This window comes from Theropithecus gelada, chromosome 2 (genome assembly GCF_003255815.1).
Source record: "Theropithecus gelada isolate Dixy chromosome 2, Tgel_1.0, whole genome shotgun sequence".
In the NCBI taxonomy this organism is placed as follows: Eukaryota; Metazoa; Chordata; class Mammalia; order Primates; family Cercopithecidae; genus Theropithecus; species Theropithecus gelada.
Window position 1 is genome coordinate 179,757,194 of NC_037669.1, and position 19,450 is coordinate 179,776,643.

Here is a 19,450-nt window from a genome sequence, read left to right on the forward strand (position 1 = left end):
CTCAAAAAAAAAAAAAAAAAATTATGTCCAGCAAACTAAACATTCTGATGAAATAGAAAAATTTCTAGAGAAATACAACTTACCAAAAGTGACACAAGAGGAAATAGAAAATTTTTATATACCATTAACAAAACTGAATCTCTCCACACACACAAAACTCTAGGCGCAGGTGGCTTTGCCAATGAATTCCATCAAATGTTTAGGAGGATAATTCCAATCTTATACAAACTCCTCCAGACAACAGAGAAAGAGGAAATACTTCCCAATGTATTTTATACATACAGTGTAACCTTGGTACCAAAACCTGGCAAGGATATGATAAAAAGGAACTATTGCAGACCAATCTCACTGAACATAGATGCAAAAGTCCCATATAAAATGTTGGCAAACTGAATCCAGCAATAAGTTAATGTCAGTAAGCTGGGGTAAGCTTTAATATATTAAGTATATGTTAAAAGTTAATATATTAAAAGAATAATACTTATACCTAGTTAGATTTATCCCAGGAATTCATCATTGGTTTAACGTTTGAAAAAAAGGAGTTTCAGAAAAGCACCTGACAAAAGTCAACAAGATAAAACCCTTAGAAATTAGGAATATGAGGAAACTTCCTTAACCTGATTTTAAAAATATACCTTTTTGTTTCTTTTAAATATATATAGGCTGGGCCAGGTGTGGTGGCTCATGCCTATAATCCCAGCATTTTGGGAGGCCAAGGCGAGTGGATCACTTGAGGTCAGGAGTTCTAGACCACCCTGGTCAACATGGTGAAACCCTATCTCTACTAAAAAAATACAGAAAATTACCCAGGTATGGTTGCACCTGCCTGTAATCCCAGCTACTCAGGAGGCTGAGGAAGGAGAATCACTTGAACCCGGGAGGTGGAGGTTGCAGTGAGCCAAGATCTTCCCACAGCACTCCAGCCTGGGTGACAGAGCAAGACTCTGTCTCAAAGAAAAAAAAGATATAAATATAGATACATAGTTTCCTTTATATAAAGCCAGTCACAAAAATGAACCTAATACAGTGTGATTCCACTTACATGAGGCTTCGATAGTAGTCACATTTATAGAAACAGAAAGTAGAATGGTGATTACCAAGGGCTGAGGGAAAAGAGAAAAAGAAGAGTTTTTGCTTAATGGGTATAAAGTTTCAGATTTACAAAATGAAGAAGTTAGGGAGATCTGTTTCATAACAATGTGAATATACTTAGTACTACTGATCTGTACACTTGAAGATGGTTAAGATGGTAAATTTTATGTTATGTGGTTTTTATCACAAGTTTTTTCAAAAAAAGGGAAGGATTAGTAAGTTATACTACATTAAAATTCTATTTATGAAAGATACTATGAAGAACATGAAAAGGCAACTTACCTAACAGAAGACATTTGCAACATAAATAACCTTGAAAGTTCTGGTATCCAGAATAATATAAAGGACTCCTACAAATAAATATAAAATAAACAGACAGCCCAGTAGAAAAATGGGCAAGAGAATTGAATAGGCACTTCACAAATGAGGTATTCTAATAGCCAGAAAACATATGATAAGGTGCTTAACATCATTAATCAGGGAAACTCAAATTAAGTGATATCACAACATACCCATCAAAATGGCTAAAAATTTACAAGACTGTCAATACCAATTGTTGGTAGGGAGGTAAGGCTCCTAGAACTCTTATACATTGCTCTTCAGAGGGTAAATTGTTACAACCATTTGGGCATTATCTTGTTGAGTATTATCTACTAAAGTTGAACACGCATATGTGCGCGCACACACACACACACATACCCCTGTATGATCCAGCAATTCAACTGTAAATTATTATATAGACAAAATTCTAGAAAACGCAAAACTCTAGAGGAATACGTGTAACATGGTCACCAAAAGACCTGTGCAAGAATGTCCTTATAATAGCTCCAAACATGAAACAATGAAAAATAATCCTAATGGTAGAATGGAATACCCCACAGCAAAGAAAAAGAATGAACAGCTCACAGAGTAACATGTATGTGTCTCACAGACATAATGTTGGGTAAAGGAAGCTGTATACAAGAGTGCATAATGTATGCTTCCACTTAAATAAAATTCAAGCGAGGGGGGTGAATGTAATTTATAGTTTAAGTAGTGCGGATAGTGGTTACTCTAAGGGACGCTGGGACTGAAAGGGAGCACCAGGAGTGTTTCTGGATGGCTGGTGAAGGTCTATTTCTTGACCTGGGTACTGATTACATGGGTGTGTTTATGGTATGATAATTCACTGAACTCTATAATCTTTAATTTTGAAATGTTCTGTATTTATCTTACTCTTAAGTAAAAATATAAATAGACAATCAAAAGTGGACACCATGTACCAGGAAAAACTGGCCCAGTATCTGTTTGCTGAATGCCAAGGATGAAGAAACAATTTAACTGATATTCAGGAAGAAAAGGCAAATCCCATGCAAGAACAAAATTAAATCAGGCTTGCCTAAAATTTAACCTCATCATGTTCAGTGATAGAAGAAAAAAGAACAATGACTATAATCTTTGAGGGAAAGAAAATGTAATTCAACAATATTGTACTTTGTTAAGATGTCATTCGATTTTATATTAACAGTAGGCATTCATTCATCTTAAGATGTCTGTGCTATCTCAAGAATAATATACTGTGTGACCAGGTGCAGTGGCTCATGCCTACAATCCTGGCACTTTGGGAGCCCGAGATAGGAGGATCACTTGAATCCAGGAGTTCAAGACTAGCCTGGACAACATAGTGAGACCCACTGCATTGCAGCCTGGGTGAGACAGTGAGACCCCCATCTCCAAAAGAAGAAAAAAAAAGAAAAAGAAAACACACGGTATGATATTACGCATGTGTTACTTATGTCACCCTGTAAGCCAGCTGCTGCTGGTATTCCAATTAAGAATTCACTCTGGGATGGACAGTTAGCATTCCCACTAGAAAAATTCATCCTCCATATGTGGCTAATACAAGTACTTCTTTATTTGTACCTTGATCAAAAACATTGCTTTGCTAATTAGTACCCTGAATATCTGAAATGACTTTCTATTGGTAAAACTAGTGACCTATTAACTACCAATGATAAACATTAGAAATGGGTTTTCACTAGTAAAATGAAAGGTATGTATGATATGGGGATTGGGTAAAGATACCTTAGAAATACTTCATGCTCTTATACGGATAGGGTAAAACCAATTTAGATCTTGATGGTGCTTGACACTTGAACCCTAAAAGGTCTCAGTTTGGGACTAATGTGTTACTCACCAGAACATGGGGAACAGCATCCATCCAGAACAGAGTTCGCCGCTGTCACCCTGCGCGGATCACACCACCCTGCCCTCGCTGCACAGCCTGCCCAACTCCCCACTAGCCCAGGCACTTCCTGAGAACAAGGGCATGTCCCCCCGCCTTTGTATCCCACACACACACGGCATGGTGTATGGCATATAGTAGGCACTCCACAAATGTTTGTTGAATAAATAAATTAGTGAAGAAATGAATTAGTGGATGTGAATTCCAGTTTTCATAAAGTTTGATGCATTCTGGAAGTCCATCAGCCAAGGCATCATTTGATTCATGAGAGAGGCAAAGAATGATAAATGACTTTTGAGTTCCAGTATTGGGGATAATCAGTGTCCGCTAACTTCCACCTCCTGTGTTACCCATCCCATGAGCTTAAATATTGGTGGCTCATGCCTGTAATCCCAGCACTTTGGGAGGCCAAGGCACGTGGATCACCTGAGGTCAGGAATGTGAGACCAGCCTGGCCAACACGGCGAAACCCTGTCTCTACTAAAGTACAACAATTAGCTGGGCATGGTGGTGTGTGCCTGTAATCCCAGGTACTCAGGAGGCTAGGCAGGAGAATACTTGAACCCGGGAGGCAGAGGTCGCAGTGAGCCGAGATCACGCCACCGCACTCCAGCCTGGGCAACAAGAGTGAGACTCCAACTCAAAAAAAAAAAAAAAAAAAAAAAAAAATATATATATATATATATATATATATAAAACATAAAGTTAAAAGGTACCTGGAACATGGGCAGAAGATGAGTATGTTCTCCTCTCTCACCTTTTTTGTGCAGGAAACACTGGCCTAGTGTTTAATGTTAGAGCAAGGATTTGGGAAAGGTCAGCTCACCCTGGCTGTGGCCTTGACCTGGACACTTACAGTCTGAGCTGTGTGTTTGTGTGTGCGCATGCATGTGTGGTATGTGTGTATGCATGGATTTGCACGTGATTGTGTCTGTATGTGTGTCTAAGGTTCTGCCTCCAGAGCTCCCTCAGGCTACAGCAACCCTGGGCAGAAGCCCAGGGCCCAGAACTAAGCTCTTCCTGTCTCCCCGGGTTCGCAGGTCAAGGTCCTGACTTAAAAACAGGTTGTCAGTATATCACAGTTTCCCCAAAACCTCAAATGAAGACAAGAATGAGTGTTTACAAATAGCTTACTTATGAAGATGTATCCAAAGCTTATTTTTCTCCCCATGGGGAACAGTAACATTTGTTATTCATCAGAGTTCAACCAACAAGCACATTCTGCCCACAAGATGGAGAAGCCCAGCTCTCTGCCTGTGGAGGTGCTGTATCTCTCACCTCCGCTCTGCTTTCCTGAGTCTGCGCTCTGACTCAGATCATTCAGCTATCCTTCTAGCCCTGCCCTCACCCGACCCTCTCTGTGAAAACCTGTGCTAACACAACACGGGGCCTTCTGATTTAGACAAACAAGTCTAGGAAATGTAAGCTTTGTGGCTTCTCCTGGCAAAACCCAGGTCATTCACTGTGCATTTATATTTAACTGCTACTTTTGGAAAACAGAAGAGCACAGAAAAGCACACGTCAGGACTGAAAAGCGCAGGCTGGCTTGTGCACTGCTTGTGTCTCTTATCAGAGTGGGATGTGGCTGGGGGCTGCAGGAGACAGGCCAGAGCCCAAAATCCAGGGTTCTCCCAGGGCTGCTACTTTCCGTCTTTTTTCACTTTGCTGCCTTTCTGGAAGCCCCACACGTACCCTCTTTTTTTTCCCCCTCTGTTCTTGGCTACACAGCCTTTAAAAATAGTAATTTTAAAAAAAGACAACCAGACAAGCCAGAAATAACCACTGGTTCAATGAACCTCTGAACAAATATGGCAATTTTTGTTCCTGACAAGGAAATTCTAAATTCAGTTTCAGTCTCATGCATTCTTCTATGAAGGAAATTAAGTCTAAAAGACAGAGAAAAACAGAAATAGAAGTTAATTTAAGAAAACAAAATAATACCTGCAGAAATGAGAAAAGAGCAAAGGAAATGACTGAGGGCACAGCTAGTTTGCAAGTGGGCAGGTGTGCTGCCCCGAGGCCTCGCTCTCCTCCCCATCTCAGAGCCCCTGGAGGCAGCACATAGCATGATGCAGATATCAGGATAGGACATGCCTGGTTTTATTTTTTATTTTTGTGTTTTTGAGACAGAATCTCACTCTGTTGCCCAGGCTGGAGTGCAGTGGGGTGATCTTGGTTCACTGCAACCTCCGCCTCCTGAGTTCAAGTGAATTTCATGCCTCAGCTTCCCAAGAAGCTAGGACTACAAGCATGTGCCACCACACCTGGCTAATTTTTGTATTTTTAGTAGAGACAGGGTTTTGCCATGTTGGCCAGGCTGGTCTCAAACTCCTGGCCTCAAGTAATCAGCTTGCTTCAGCCTCCCAAAGTTTACAGGCATGAGCCACTGCACCCGGCCAGACATGCCTGGTTTTAAACCCTGGCTCTGCTTCTTTCTGGCATCTGACACAGGCAAGTCACTGAACTTTCCTGTACCTCAGTGTTCCCATCTATAAATTGGAACTCGCCATTTCTACTTTCAGACTTGTGAAGATTAAATGAGATGAAGTGTGTAAAACTATGGTAGAAAGAGGCACAAGGAAACTTGGGAATGATGGAAGTGTTCTATATTTTAGTTATAATGGTGGTTTCATGAGTGTATACACTTGCGACAGTTCAGATAAATTTATTTATTTATTTATTTTTTGAGATGGAGTCTTGCTCTGTCACCCAGGCTGGAGTGCAGTGGTGCGATCTCAGCTCACTGGAAGCTCTGCCTCCCGGGTTCACGCCATTCTCCTGCCTCAGCCTCCCGAGTAGCTGGGACTCCAGGCACCCACCACTATGCCCGGATAATTTTTTTATATTTTTAGTAGAGACAGGGTTTCACTGTGTTAGCCAGGATGGTCTCAATCTCCCGACCTCGTGATCCACCCGCCTCAGCCTCCCAAACTGCTGGGATTACAGGCGTGAGCCACCGCGCCCGGCTGACAGTTCAGATAAATGCATACTTTAAATGAGTACAGTTTACAGTATGCAAATTAAACCCAATAGAGTTGTTAAAAAAGCAGGCCCAGAAAACAACTCCCAGGAGAGAGACAGCATGGAGTCAGTGTTTGGTTTATAACAGTTTTGTTCTCAAGGCCTAACTGGGGAATGTGTCTTGTTTCCATGGCTGTGTCAGATCAGGGAAGGGAAAAAGAAAAGCTGTACATTTGCTACTGGACTCAGAGGTGGCGAGGCTGGTGGAGTGAGGTGCAGCTTGGGGTCAAGCACTTTCCTGATACTGCAGCCCAGAAAGCAACAAACAGAACCAATGGAACTGGGAGTAGGGGTAGGCCTTTCTGAGCCTGTCTTTACACTTGGCGGCAGATAGCCCTGTGGCATCTTTTCTTTTCCTTCCTTCTTTCTTTCTTTTATTTTTTTGAGACAGAGTCTTGCTCTATCGCCCAGGCTGGAGTGCAGTGGTGTGATCTCGGCTTGCTGCAATCTCTGCCTCCCGGGTTCAAGCAATTCTCCTGCCTTAGCCTCCTGAGTAGCTGGGATTACAGGCATACGCCACCACGCCCGGCTAATTTTTGTATTTTTAGTAGAGATGGGGTTTTGCCATGTTGGCCAGGGTGGTCTTGAACTCCTGACCTCAAGTAATCCTCCCGCCTCAGCTTCCCAAAGCGCTGGGATTATAGGCATGAGCCACCATGTCCGGCCCCAGTGGCATGTTTTCAAGGTGTAACAAGGGGCAAATTATAGAGAAAGTCTATGACTCTCACTTCCTGGGTTCTCTGTGTTAGGCTACTCTTGCCAGCAGCTGTTCTCTCCCACCTCAGTCACAGAAAGAGGATAAATGGCCTCATCTGGAACCAGTAGCAGAGGCCATGGAACCACTGAGTCCTGAAGTTAGGAGAGAGCAGAGGTGTTGAAGGCAAGGTGAGGCCAGGCTGGGAAAAGGGTCAGCATGTCCAGGGGACCACGAGGGCTTCTTAGGAAGGCCAACACTGGGAGCATGTGGCCAGGGGTGGTAATTTGGAGTGCTGGGAGGTCAGAGACTGTTGTTAGGATGCAATTGTCCAAGGAGAAAACATGGCCTTGAAGATAGATACGGGACTTGGCATAATAAGAAATAAGAGGCCCGAAGGAAAACACACCTAGCATGACAATCTGCTGCATTCATGCTTAAGGAGCAAAGCAGGAGGACTTTTGTTTTCTTTCCTTTTTGAGACAGAGTTTCACTCTTGTTGCCTAGGCTGGAGTGCAATGGCACGATCTCAGTTCACTGCAACCTCTGCCTCCCGGGTTCAAGCAATTCTCCTGCCTCAGCCTCCCAAGTAGCTGGGATTACAGGCATGCACCACCACGCCCGGGTAATTTTGTATTTTTAGTAGAGATGGGGTTTCTCCATGTTGGTCAGGCGGGTCTCAAACTTCCAACCTCAGGTGATCCACCGGCCTTGGCCTCCCAAAGTGCTGTTTACAGGCATGAGCCACCATGCCCTGCCGCATCAGGACTTTTCTGTAATTAGGGCAACAACCAATTTTAGTTAGATTATGAGTACATTAGAGAGGGCATGACACACATTTCCTGCTGCCAGACTGGGAATGGAAACCAAGAAGAACATGTGTGGATTTTGACAGGAGTATGGAAGACTAAATGGCCAGAACCAGACCTGAACTCTAGGGACCAGGGCTAGAGAAGTACCAACACACAGAGGGGAGAAAATGGCAGTTAAATAAGTCCTCATCCATTTCAGTGAATGGTCAAGACGAAAGTCCCTGTGCTTAAGTGAGAGACTGCATCCCCACCACTTAAGCCTGGAATGTTGCTTGTGAACACACAGCCTGGGCGGCGTGTGGCTGAGGGACCCTCCTACACCATCCCCTCCCTCACCTTTTGCTACCCATCAGGTATGCACGCCACACACTAGGAAGCTACCAGCTGCGTGGGTCTCTATCAAGTCCGAAAGTCACACTGGCCACGCCTTTCTGGAAAGACCAGCTGAGGCCGGGCGCGGTGCCTCACGCCTGTAATCCCAGCACTTTCGGAGGCTGAGGCAGGCAGATTACGAGGTCAGGAGATTGAGACCATCCTGGCTAACACAGTGAAACCCTGTCTCTACTAAATAATACAAAAAATTAGCCGGGCGTAGTGGTGAGTGCCTATAGACCCAGCTACTCGGGAGGCTGAGGCAGGAGAATGGCGTGAACCCAGGAGGCGGAGGTTGCAGTGAGCTGAGATTGCGCCACTGCACTCCAGCCTGCGCGACAGAGCAAGACTCCGTCTCAAAAAAAAAAAAAAGAAAAAAAAAAAGACCAGCTGCCGGTCTCCAGAATCCGAGAAGCCTGCTGGCAGAGATTAACTTCTCACCCAAGTAACAGACGGTTGAAGTCACAGGCTGCCGTTAGTTATTCATGGTAACAGGGGCTAGAGTTAATACACAAGGAAGCGAGCAGCCAGTGTCACGGTGCCATGCACAAATCCCTTCGGATACCTTAGGTGAAAGGGTCTGAATGGTCTCATTGATCAGCATACAGGTGAAAGAGAATGAACATTTACTGACCCTCATACTATATTGTAGGTCCTATTCTAAATGATGTATTCACAGGAACCTCACCTCTAAGGTATCTCTGTGATAACTAGTACCTATTTTTAAATCATGGGTACTATGGGCAGTGGCTCACACCTGTAATCCCAGCACTTTGGGAGGCTGAGGCGGGTGGACTGCCTAAGCTCAGGAGTTCAAGACCAGCCTGGCCAACATGGTGAAACCCCATCTCTACTAAAAATACAAAATTAGCCAGGCGTGGTGGTGCACACCTGTAATCCCAGCTACTCGGGAGGCTGAGGCAAGAGAATTGCATGAACCCGGGAGGCAGAGGTTGCAGTGAGCCGAGATTGTGCCACTGCACTCCAGCCTGGGCAAAAGAGACAGACTGTCTTTAAAAAAAAAAAAAAAAAAGGGAAAAAAAGGGTATTATGGGCAAATTAAGGCTCAGGAAAGCAAAGAAAATAGTTTTCTCTTCTCATCCTTTCTGTCATTGTTTAAATAAGCTCACATCACTTGTTGTAGGAAATTTTTTTTAAAAGTATCTTAAAAGAAATCACCTTAAAAATAACAACAGAAAGCAAGCAAACAAAACAAACCCCCACAACCTCTTTGGACCTCTGATCTTCTTCCAGCTCTATCCTTTGTGTCTTCCCTATTCCTCTTCATGAGCAGCAGAAATTTGAACCTGAGTTGTCTGTCGTTGGCCTTGTTCCTCCCTGCATCTCATTCCTGTATGCACTGCAGTGTGGCTAAGGTACATCCCCCACCCCCGACATATACACTGAAAACACAAGGCTGCCAGAACCTCCTTCACACAGTGAAGCCAATGCATACATGTGAGCTTTCATTTACTTGTTTTCTATAGCCTCTGGATTTACTGAGCACTTCCTCTATCTGGAAACACATTTCCTCTAAAATGTCACCTTCTGTGACACCTCACTTTCCAATCTCTATCTCATCATCTACTGCTTTTCTGTGTCTTTGAGGAACCTAGTTTACTAGCGTTTCCTTTAGGGTTGAGACAGTATTTACTCAACACTCAACTTGTATAGACAGCACCTCGGATCCTGCCAAATGCTGGGATGTGGAATGAATGAATGGATCAATATCCAATCAGCCAGTACAACAAAGAGTGATTATCCAAACCCAGATGGGTCCAATTCCAAAATCCTTGTTTGACCCACTCCCCCAAGTTGACTTTTCTCCAATTTGACACAATTCATCTGGTGAAGATACTCTTGAAACACACACACACACACACACACACACACACACACACACACTCTTCTTACAATGACACAGATAGCTTAAATGTTAAATCCACAGACACTGTAACAATCTGTATATCCAGCCCAAGCGTATAAACCAGAATTCCTGCCCAGCAGCTTAAAGCTTTAACAACTGCATTGCAGTGGGAATAATCATTTTAGACCCACAAAACCCGCATTTAGTGCTCATTCAACTAGAGCTAGCAAACAACCCATTTGGCTGTGGGCGTGGCTCATGAGATGGTGCAACTTCAGCACCTCATCGGAACATTAACAACTCAGGGTGGGTATGGGCCTGCTTCAAGGCGACATGTTGTACAAACAGGAAGCTTGGTGCTTATGCTTGATTTTCTTGGGCAGGTGAATGATCAGAATTGGCAAGTAGCTCCCGCTTGGCACAAAGCAACAGCAACAGCAACAGAAGAAAGATGAGGAAAGTTCTAGAAGATTGCTCAAATTGTGCTTTCAGCACTTGTCCCAGTCTGTAACTTGTTATTAGGTATGCAACAAGGCAAGTAGAAACACCCAGAAAGTTTTTAAAAACTTTTGCAACAATTTGACAGGGGAATGGTATGTCTATTTAATTCAACAAAAATTGCGTTTATATTTGGAATCTATTTTATTTTATATTAATTAATTTTTATTGCATTTTACTAAAGTATTAATCAGCAAATGACTAGAAAAAATGGGTAAGAGTCCACAAAGAGGCCGGGCGCCGTGGCTCACACCTGTAATCCCAGCACTTTGGGAGGCCGAGGCAGGTAGATCACGAGGTCAGGAGATCAAGACCATCCTGGCTAACATGGTGAAACCCTGTCTCTACTAAAAATACAAAAAACTAGCCGGGTGAGGTGGTGGGTGCCTGTAGTCCCAGCTACTCGGGAGGCTGAGGCAGAATGGCGTGAACCTGGGAGGCGGAGCTTGCAGTGAGCCAAGATCGGGTCACTGCACTCCATCCTGGGCGACAGAGCGAGACTCCGTCTCAAAAAAAAAAAAAAAAAAAAGAGTCCGCAAAGAATTTGAAAAGTAGTGAAATAGAAAACAACAAAACCAACTCATTAAAAGACAGTGCAAGTGTGAAAAGATAAGCCACAGAATGAGAGAAAATACTTGCAACACATTAATTATGAATATTTCATGTAAAAAATTCTATAATATGTAAATCATCAAATTCAAATCAATTAGAAAAATGGGAAAAGTACCTGGACATTTTACACAAATAAATTCTAATGCTCTATTAACATGTGATAAATGCTTGACCTCACTATTATTAGAGAAATGAATATTACAACTACAAGTCACCACAGAGCCATCACCAGACTGGCAGTCCTAAAGCTGATGAGGTGCTAAACGACAAGGACTCTCAGACACAGCTGATGGGAAAGCAGACTGGTCAAATACTTTAGAGAACACTTTGGCAGCATCAGCTGCAGCTGAACACACACATACTCCATGGGCATCAATTCTACCGCTAGGAACCAACTGAAATGTGTTCACATGGGAACCAAAGGAGGCTGAGGACAATTATAGCAGCATAGTTTGTGACAGCCGCAAAATGTCCACCAACAGCTGACTGAATAAATAAATAGTGGTGTATTCACATTGTGGATAGTAAATACCAGTGAAGACTATAGCAGCAGTGAAACCACAGCTTCAGGCAACAACGTGAATGACTCTCACAGTCGTGACAGCGCCCTAGGTCTCATCTGAGTTCCCTCATGGGATCTGCAGGACATTCCAGGGACAAACTGTCCTATCAGTTCAGTAACATCATGGTGCTGGAGTTATTTCCCTCCGCAGGACCAGCCTCCGCTTGTTACCTGGATGTCATGGGAGGCCAGGGCGGGGGTTCTTGAAAAAGTCTTGGAGTGAGAGGAGCACTGTGAGATCAGGGAACCATTCAGGGTCTGGCATGAGGTCCAAGGTATAGGAGTCACAAGCCAGGTCAGCCATGGGGCTGTCCCAGCCGCCTGCTGGCTGCTGTGTCCCTGTGGGGGTGGGGAGGCCAGGACTGGGTGTGGCTGGACACAGTGATTTCTGCTGCTGGAAAAATTCCCCAGGGGCTGGGCAGCAGGGGTTAAGGAGGCTGCAGTAAACTAGGACTCCTAGAAATGTGATGTTGATGGAATGGGGACATCTGCGGAAATCAGATCCGGTTTGGGGGACTCTGTCCACTAGGACTCTTTTTAGTTTCAACTAACTATTCAGACTCCACAGGTCACACCTGGCATTCAGAAGGCTCCAGGCCAGGGAGCAGAGCAAGGCCGCCGGGAAACAGCAAGCAAGTTTCATCCGTGGGAAGAGCCCTTGCAGCAGTTCCATACAGCTGTCCTGGAGTTCGTCTCCTTGCTCCACCCCTCACCACCCCAGCCTTCCTCCCAAGATTGCTCAGGTGGATCAGAACTCATATGTGTGGTATGGATCGATGATGCTTGGAAGTCCCATGCCCCATGAGAGTTCAAATGTCTTGCAACAACCCACAGAATAGTTCTCAGGGTCCCCACACAGGCCATGCTCAGATACAAGATTCACCACCCTCAGAGCAGCACAGACCTGGGCTTCCTAACATGTGTTCATTATAGTCTTCCCAGCCCAGTTTACCAACTGGGGGTCATTTTCCCCAGAAAAAGGCTGCTTTGTACCACAGCTGATGTTCCATCTTGACCAGATTTCCAGGGAAATAAACTACAAAGTTACCTCAAGGTCAACTGTGTACTTAGAGAAGAAGCGGGGATTTTAACTCGTTAACCCTTTACTCCCAGCACGGAAGATGAAGAGCTCAGTTGCACATTTGAAATGCTACAGGAATCCCCAAGTGGAGATGTTGCTAGGTCCAGAGCTCAGCAGAAAGGTCTGAAAGCCTCTTTTCAAAGGCACCTTGGTGGAGAAGAGCCCACGGCATGCAGCCAGCAGCCGCGGAGCCCTCTGCCAGCACTGTGTGGGTACGCGAAGGTGGCCCATCCCTGGGCTGCTTACCTTTCCCGCAGGCCTGCACCAGGCCGTACCACTCCCCACAGCTGTTACATAGCAAGGTGAAGGCGGTCTCCCGGTGGCCCGTGATGTGGCCTGGGGCGCACACGTACAGCAGTTCATCCCCCATCTCCAAGCCGGTGCGGCCCTGCAGGATGGTGTGTGGGAACGAAGGCGGGTCTCCACACGGCTTCTCTGAGGAGAAGGAATCACAGTCAGCTTTTCCAAACTGTGCGGAACTTTTTCAGCCTGTGAGAAAACAGACTTAAAACACAGCTCTCCCCTGCCGCCCACCGCACCCTCAACTGTGATCACAGGGGCTGTTTCTTGGTCACCCTGGCAACTCCAAGGCCTGGCAGAATGCCCGGAATAGAAGAGGCACTCAAAAATAATTGTTGCATGAATAAATGCGACAGAAAGTGCTACAACTTTGCATTTGTAAGCTGCCAAACAACGTTACCTTCTGATGTCTCCTTGAAAGGAGTGTCTGGAGATACATACCTAGCCGCAAGCTCCCTTTTGCCATATTTTGATAAGTGAATAGGAACTCTGACAAAGGCTAAATGGTACAGACTACAGAGCACAGCAGAGGGTACCTTCCCCCCACCACCCTGCTCACAACCTCAACACCAACGGCAACAACGTCATCAGTTTAGTAAATATAAAAGTGACATACACGCATGCACACACTCACACACCCTGTATATACAAATATATATATACACACACATATATAAATACATACATATTTCTGTTTTTTAAACATAAATGGGATTTATATCATATGCATTACTGAGTACCCTGCTTTAAAAAAGTTGATAAACTATTTTTTAGGTTCACATCAAAGCTGAGCAGACAGTACAGAGAGCTCCCCATACCCCCGACCCTTCCACGCACACAACTTCTCCCACTATTAGCATTCTGCACCAGCGCGGTCCATTTGTGACAACTGATGAAACTCCACTGATACCTCATTATCACCCAAAGTCCATAATTTACCTCAAGGTTACCATAACCTTGAGTGGTTATGGTAACCTTGGTGTTGCACATTCTATGGGCTTTGACAAATGCACAATGACACGTGTCCACCATTATTGTACCATACAGAATAGTTTCACTGCCCCAAAGTCCTCTGTGCTCTGCTTATTTATACCTTCCTCCTCCCTAAAGATTGCAACAGTTGATCCTTTTGCTGTCTCTGTAGTTTGCCTTTTCCAGAATTCACATAGTTGGCATCATAGTATGTAGCCTTTTCAGATTGGCTTCTACAACTTAGTAACATGCAATGAAAGCTCCCCCATGTCTTCTTATGGCTTGAGAGCTCATTTCTTTTTAGCACTGAATATATTCCATTATCTGGAAGTATCACAGTTTATTTATCTATTCACCTACTGAAGTACATCTTGGTTGCTTCCGAGTTTTGGCAACTATGAATAAAGCTGCTATACACATCCATTTACAGGTTTTTGTGTGAACGTTAGTTTCTGGTTCATTTGGGTAAATACCAAAGAGCATGACTGCTGGATTGTATGGGAAGAGTATGTTTAGTTTTGTAAGAACTGTCAAACTGTCTTCCAAAATGGCTGTACCATTTTGCATTCCCGCCAGCAATGAATGAGTGTTCCTGTTGCTCCACATCCTTGCTAGCATTTGTTGGTTTGTGTTCTGGATTGCAAATATTTTCCCAAGTCTGTGGCCCATCTTATTCTCTAGACATTGTCTTTTACAGACCAGAAGTTTTAACTTGTAATGAACCCCAGCTTATCAACTGTTTCTTTCATGCATCTTGCCTTTAGTCTAAGAAGCCATTGCCATACCCAAGGTCATTTAGGTTTTCTCCTATGATAACGTCTAGCCGTCTTACAGCTTTGGGTTTTACATTTAGGTCTATGGTCCCTCTCGAGTTAATTTTTGTGAAGGGTGTAAGGTCTGTGTCTAGGTAATGGTTTTTGTATGTGGATGTCCAATTGTTCCAGCAGTTATGTAAAAGAGACTATCTTTGCTTCATTATATTGCCTTTTCTCCTTAGTCAAAGATCAATCAATTGTATTTATGTGGGTCTATTTCTGGGCTCTCCACTCTGATCCCTTGATATTTCTCAGCTCTTTTACCAATAACACACTATCTTGATTGCTGTAGCTTTATAGACGTCTTCAAGTCCAACAGGTTCAGCCCTTTGATTTTGTTTTTCTTCTTCAATATTTAGTTGGTTATTCTGGGTCTATTACCTCTCCACATAAACTACAGACTTTGTTTGTTAACCCGTTTATGCCAGAGGTTGCACATTTTTGTGTGTGAAAAATCAGACCTTGGCAATGGCCTGGAGCAGTAGGATATAAATAACTGCCACAAGCTTAGCATTCCAACAATGGAACACGAGGCGTAAATGGGTTAATATCCGTAAAAGTAACTTGCTGGGATTTTTATTGGGATGTGCCAATCTATAGATCAAGTTGCGAAAAACAGACATTTCACAATCCATGAACATAGACTATTTCTCCATTTATTTAGTTCTTCTTTGATATATTTCATCAGCGTTTTACAGTTTTCTTCATCTAGATATATAGATCTTGGACATAATTTGTTAGATTTACACCTAAGAATTTCATTTTTTCTTGGGGTGCTAATATAAACGGTAACGTGGTGTTTTTGACTTTTTTGTTTTTTTGAGATAGGGTCTCACTCTGTCGCCCAGGCTAGAGTGCAGTGGTGCGATCATGGCTCTCTGTGCAGCCTTGACTTCCTGGGTTTAAGTGATCCTCCCACCTTGGCCTCCTAAAGTCTTGGGATTATAGGCATGAGCCACTGCACCCAACCGGTAATGTGTTTTTAATTTAAAATTTCACTATTTAATTGCTGGTCCACAGGAAAGTGATTAACTTTTGTACATTAACCTTGTATCCTGCAATCCTGCTATAATTGCTTTTTTTTTTTTTTTAAATTATACTTTAAGTTCTGGAATACATGTGCAGAATGTGCAGGTTTGTTACTATAACTCCTTATTAGTTCCAGGTTTTTTTTGTTGATTCTTTCAGATTTTCTATATAGACAATCATGTTATCTGCAGACAAATACAGTTTCAGTTGTTCCTTTGCAATCTATATTTTCTTTTCTTGTTTTATTGTATGAGCTAGGATTCCCAGTACAATGCCGAAAAGCAGTGGTGAAAAGAGACAGCTTGCCTTGTTTCCGATCTTAGCAAGAAAGCCTCAAATTTCTCACCCTTAATCATGATTTTAGCTGTAGTTTTTTTTGTTTTTGTTTTTGTTTTTAGATGTTCTCTATTGAGTTGAAGAAGTTCCCCTCTATTCCTGATTTGTTAGGAGTTTTTATCATGAATGGGTGTTGGATTTTGTCAAATGCTTTTTCTGCATCTATCAATATAATTATGTCATTTTTCTTCCATAGCCTCTTGATGTGATGGACCATATTAATTTTGAAGACTAGCCTTGCACACCTGGGATAAATACCACTTGGTTTTGGTGTACACATCTTTGTGTACATTGTTGAATTTTATTTGCTAATATTTTGTTGAAGATATTTGCATCTATGTTCGTGAGATACATTGGTCTGTAGTTTGTTTTTTTGTTTGGTTTTTTTTTTGAGATAGAGTCTCCTCTGTCACCTAGGCTGGAGTGCAGTGGCACGATCTCAACTCACTCCAAGCTCCAGCTCCCGGGTTCACGCCATTTCTCTGCCTCAGCCTCCCAAGTAGCTGGGACTACTGGCGCCTGCCATCACGCCCAGCTAGGTTTTGTATTTTTAGTGGAGACAGGGTTTCACCGTGTTAGCCACGATGGTCTCGATCTCGTGACTTGCCTGCCTCAGCCTCCCAAAGTGCTGGGATTACAGGTGTGAGCCACTATGCCTGGCCCCGTCTGTAGTTTTTTTTGTAATGTCTTTGGTTTTGGTGTCAGGGTAATACTAGCCTCATAGAACGGTTTAGAAAGTATTTCTTCTGCTAACTTCTGGAAAAGATTGTAGAGAATTGGCATAATTTCTGCCTTAAATGTTTGGCAGAATCCACTAGTGAACCCTCTGGGCTTGGTGCTTTCTTTGGAAGGTGATTAGTTATTGATTCAATTTATTTATTTAATAGCTATAGGCCTGTTCAGATTGTCCATTTCTTCTCTGTAATGGACGATTTAATCTAGGTTATCAAATTTGTGGGCATAGAGTTGTTCATAATACTCCTTTACTTTCCTCTTAATGTCCATAGGATCTGTAATGATGTCCCCTCTAATTTTTTTTAAAAAGCATAACCAATTGTTTAATCAAAGTTTTATGTGACCTCTGAGCCTTCAGAAATAAATACCCAAAGAACCAGGGAAAACTGATTTTTATGTTTAGATTCAATGAAGAATGGACAGCTGTGTAGAAATGTGATTGGACAAAAGGTGTATGATCAAATGGTAATATACTAAAGGGGGAAAACCAGCCAGGTTTGTTTGTTGGGCTTCTTGTTGGCCTCTCTGTGTAGCATTCTTTTCTCCGAGATACAGGCAGAACTCCTCTGGAAAATAGGTCTTATGACCTATTACCAAACAAGGTAGGTCAAGTTATTTCTTTCTGGCTAGGTGCTACACAGAAAGGTGGGAGAAGGTTAGAATAATATTTCTAGGTTTTACAGCTTCCTTTGGGGTTTCATTTTCAATATTAGGAATTTGCATCTTCTCTCATAGTCTGGCTAGAGGCTTATCAGTTTCAAAACGGTTATGCTTTCAAAAAACCAACTTTTTGTTCCATTGATTTTATTGATTTTATGTTTGTAATTTTACTGATTTCTACTCTAATTTTTATTACAGTCATGCACCACATAACGACATTTTGGTCAAGGAGGAACTGAATATATGAGGGTAGTCTCGTAAGATTATAATGGAGCCGAAAAATTTTTAACACCTAATGATGTAGCCATTGTAATGTATTATTTATGTGTTTGTGGTGATGCTAGTGTAAACAAACCTATTGCACTGCCAACTGTATAAAAGATAGCACATAAAATTATGTACAGTACAAAATAATAATGATACTAAATGACTATGTTACTGGTTTACATATTTACTATTCTATACTTTAGTCATTATTTTAGAGTGTACTACTACTTATTTCTAAAAAGTTAACTAAAGCAGCCTCAGGCAGGTCCTTCAAGAGATATTGCAGAGAAGGCATTGTTATAATAGGAGATGACAGCTCCATGTGTGTTACTGCCCCTGAAGACTTTCTACTGGGACAAGATGTGAAGGTGTCAAACAGTGATGATGGTGATCCTAACCCTGTGTAAGCCTAGGCTAATGTGCATGTTTGTGTCTTAGTTTTTAACAATAAAGTTTAAAAAGTTAAAAAAAATTTTTTTTGAGACATGGTCTTGCTCTGTCACTCAGGTTGGAGTGCAGTGGCATGATCACGGCTCACTGTAACCTTGAACTCCTAGGCTCAAGTGATCCTCTTGCCCCAGTTTCCTGAGTAGCTGGGACTATAGGCACATGCAACTGTGCCCAACTAATTAAAAAAATTCTTTTCGGCCAGGCGCAGTGGCTCACACCTGTAATCTCAACACTTTGGGAGGCCAAAGCAGATGGATCACTTAAGGTCAGGAGTCAAAGACCAGCCTGGCCAACATGGTGAAACCCTAAAATAACTTTTTATACTAAAAATACAAAAAAAATTATCCGGGCGTGGTGGTGCATGCCTGTAATCTCACTTACTCAGGAGGCTGAGGCAGGAGAATAGCTTGAACCCAGGAGGCAGAGGTTGCAATGAGCTGAGGTTGCCTCAGTGATGGAGCGAGACTTTGCCTCAAAAAAAATTTTTTCTTTTTGTAGACATGGGGTCTTACTATGTTGCCCAGGTTGTTCTTTAACTCCTGGCCTCAGGAGATCCTCCTGCCTCAGGCCTCCCAAAGTCCTGGGGTTGCAGGCATGAGCCAGCACACCCAGTAAATAATAAAAATAATAATCATAATAATAATCATAAATTTAAAAAATAAAAATCTTATAGACTAAGGATATAAAGAAAATATGTTTGTACAATTGTACAATGTGTTTTTGTTTTAAGCTCTGTTATTACAAAAAAGTCAAGTTTTAAAAAATTAAAAATTATAAAGTAAAAAAGTTACAGCAAACTAAAGCTAATTTATTACTGATGAAAAAATATTTTCATAAATTTAGTGTAGTCTAAGTGTATAGCGTTTATAAAGTCTGCAGTAGTATACAGTAATGTCCTAGGCCTTCACATGCACTGACCATTCATTCACTGACTCACCCATGGCAACATCCAGTGCTGCAAGCGCCATGCGTGGTAAGTGCCCCATATAGATGTATCATTTTCATCTTTTTTTTTTTCTTGCATTTGTTTGGTTTTTGTTTTGGGGGTGGG

General features: G+C 42.6%; 1 protein-coding gene across 1 annotated transcript in view; it reads right to left on the reverse strand.

The window, feature by feature from the left end:
* SUSD5 (sushi domain containing 5) overlaps window positions 1-19,450 on the reverse strand; it is a 68,805-nt gene that overhangs the window by 12,738 nt on the left and 36,617 nt on the right. Inside the window, exon 4 of the mRNA XM_025374221.1 lies at window positions 13,082-13,270. Coding sequence (XP_025230006.1) covers window positions 13,082-13,270 — 189 coding nt within the window. The remainder of the gene's footprint in view (window positions 1-13,081; window positions 13,271-19,450) is intronic.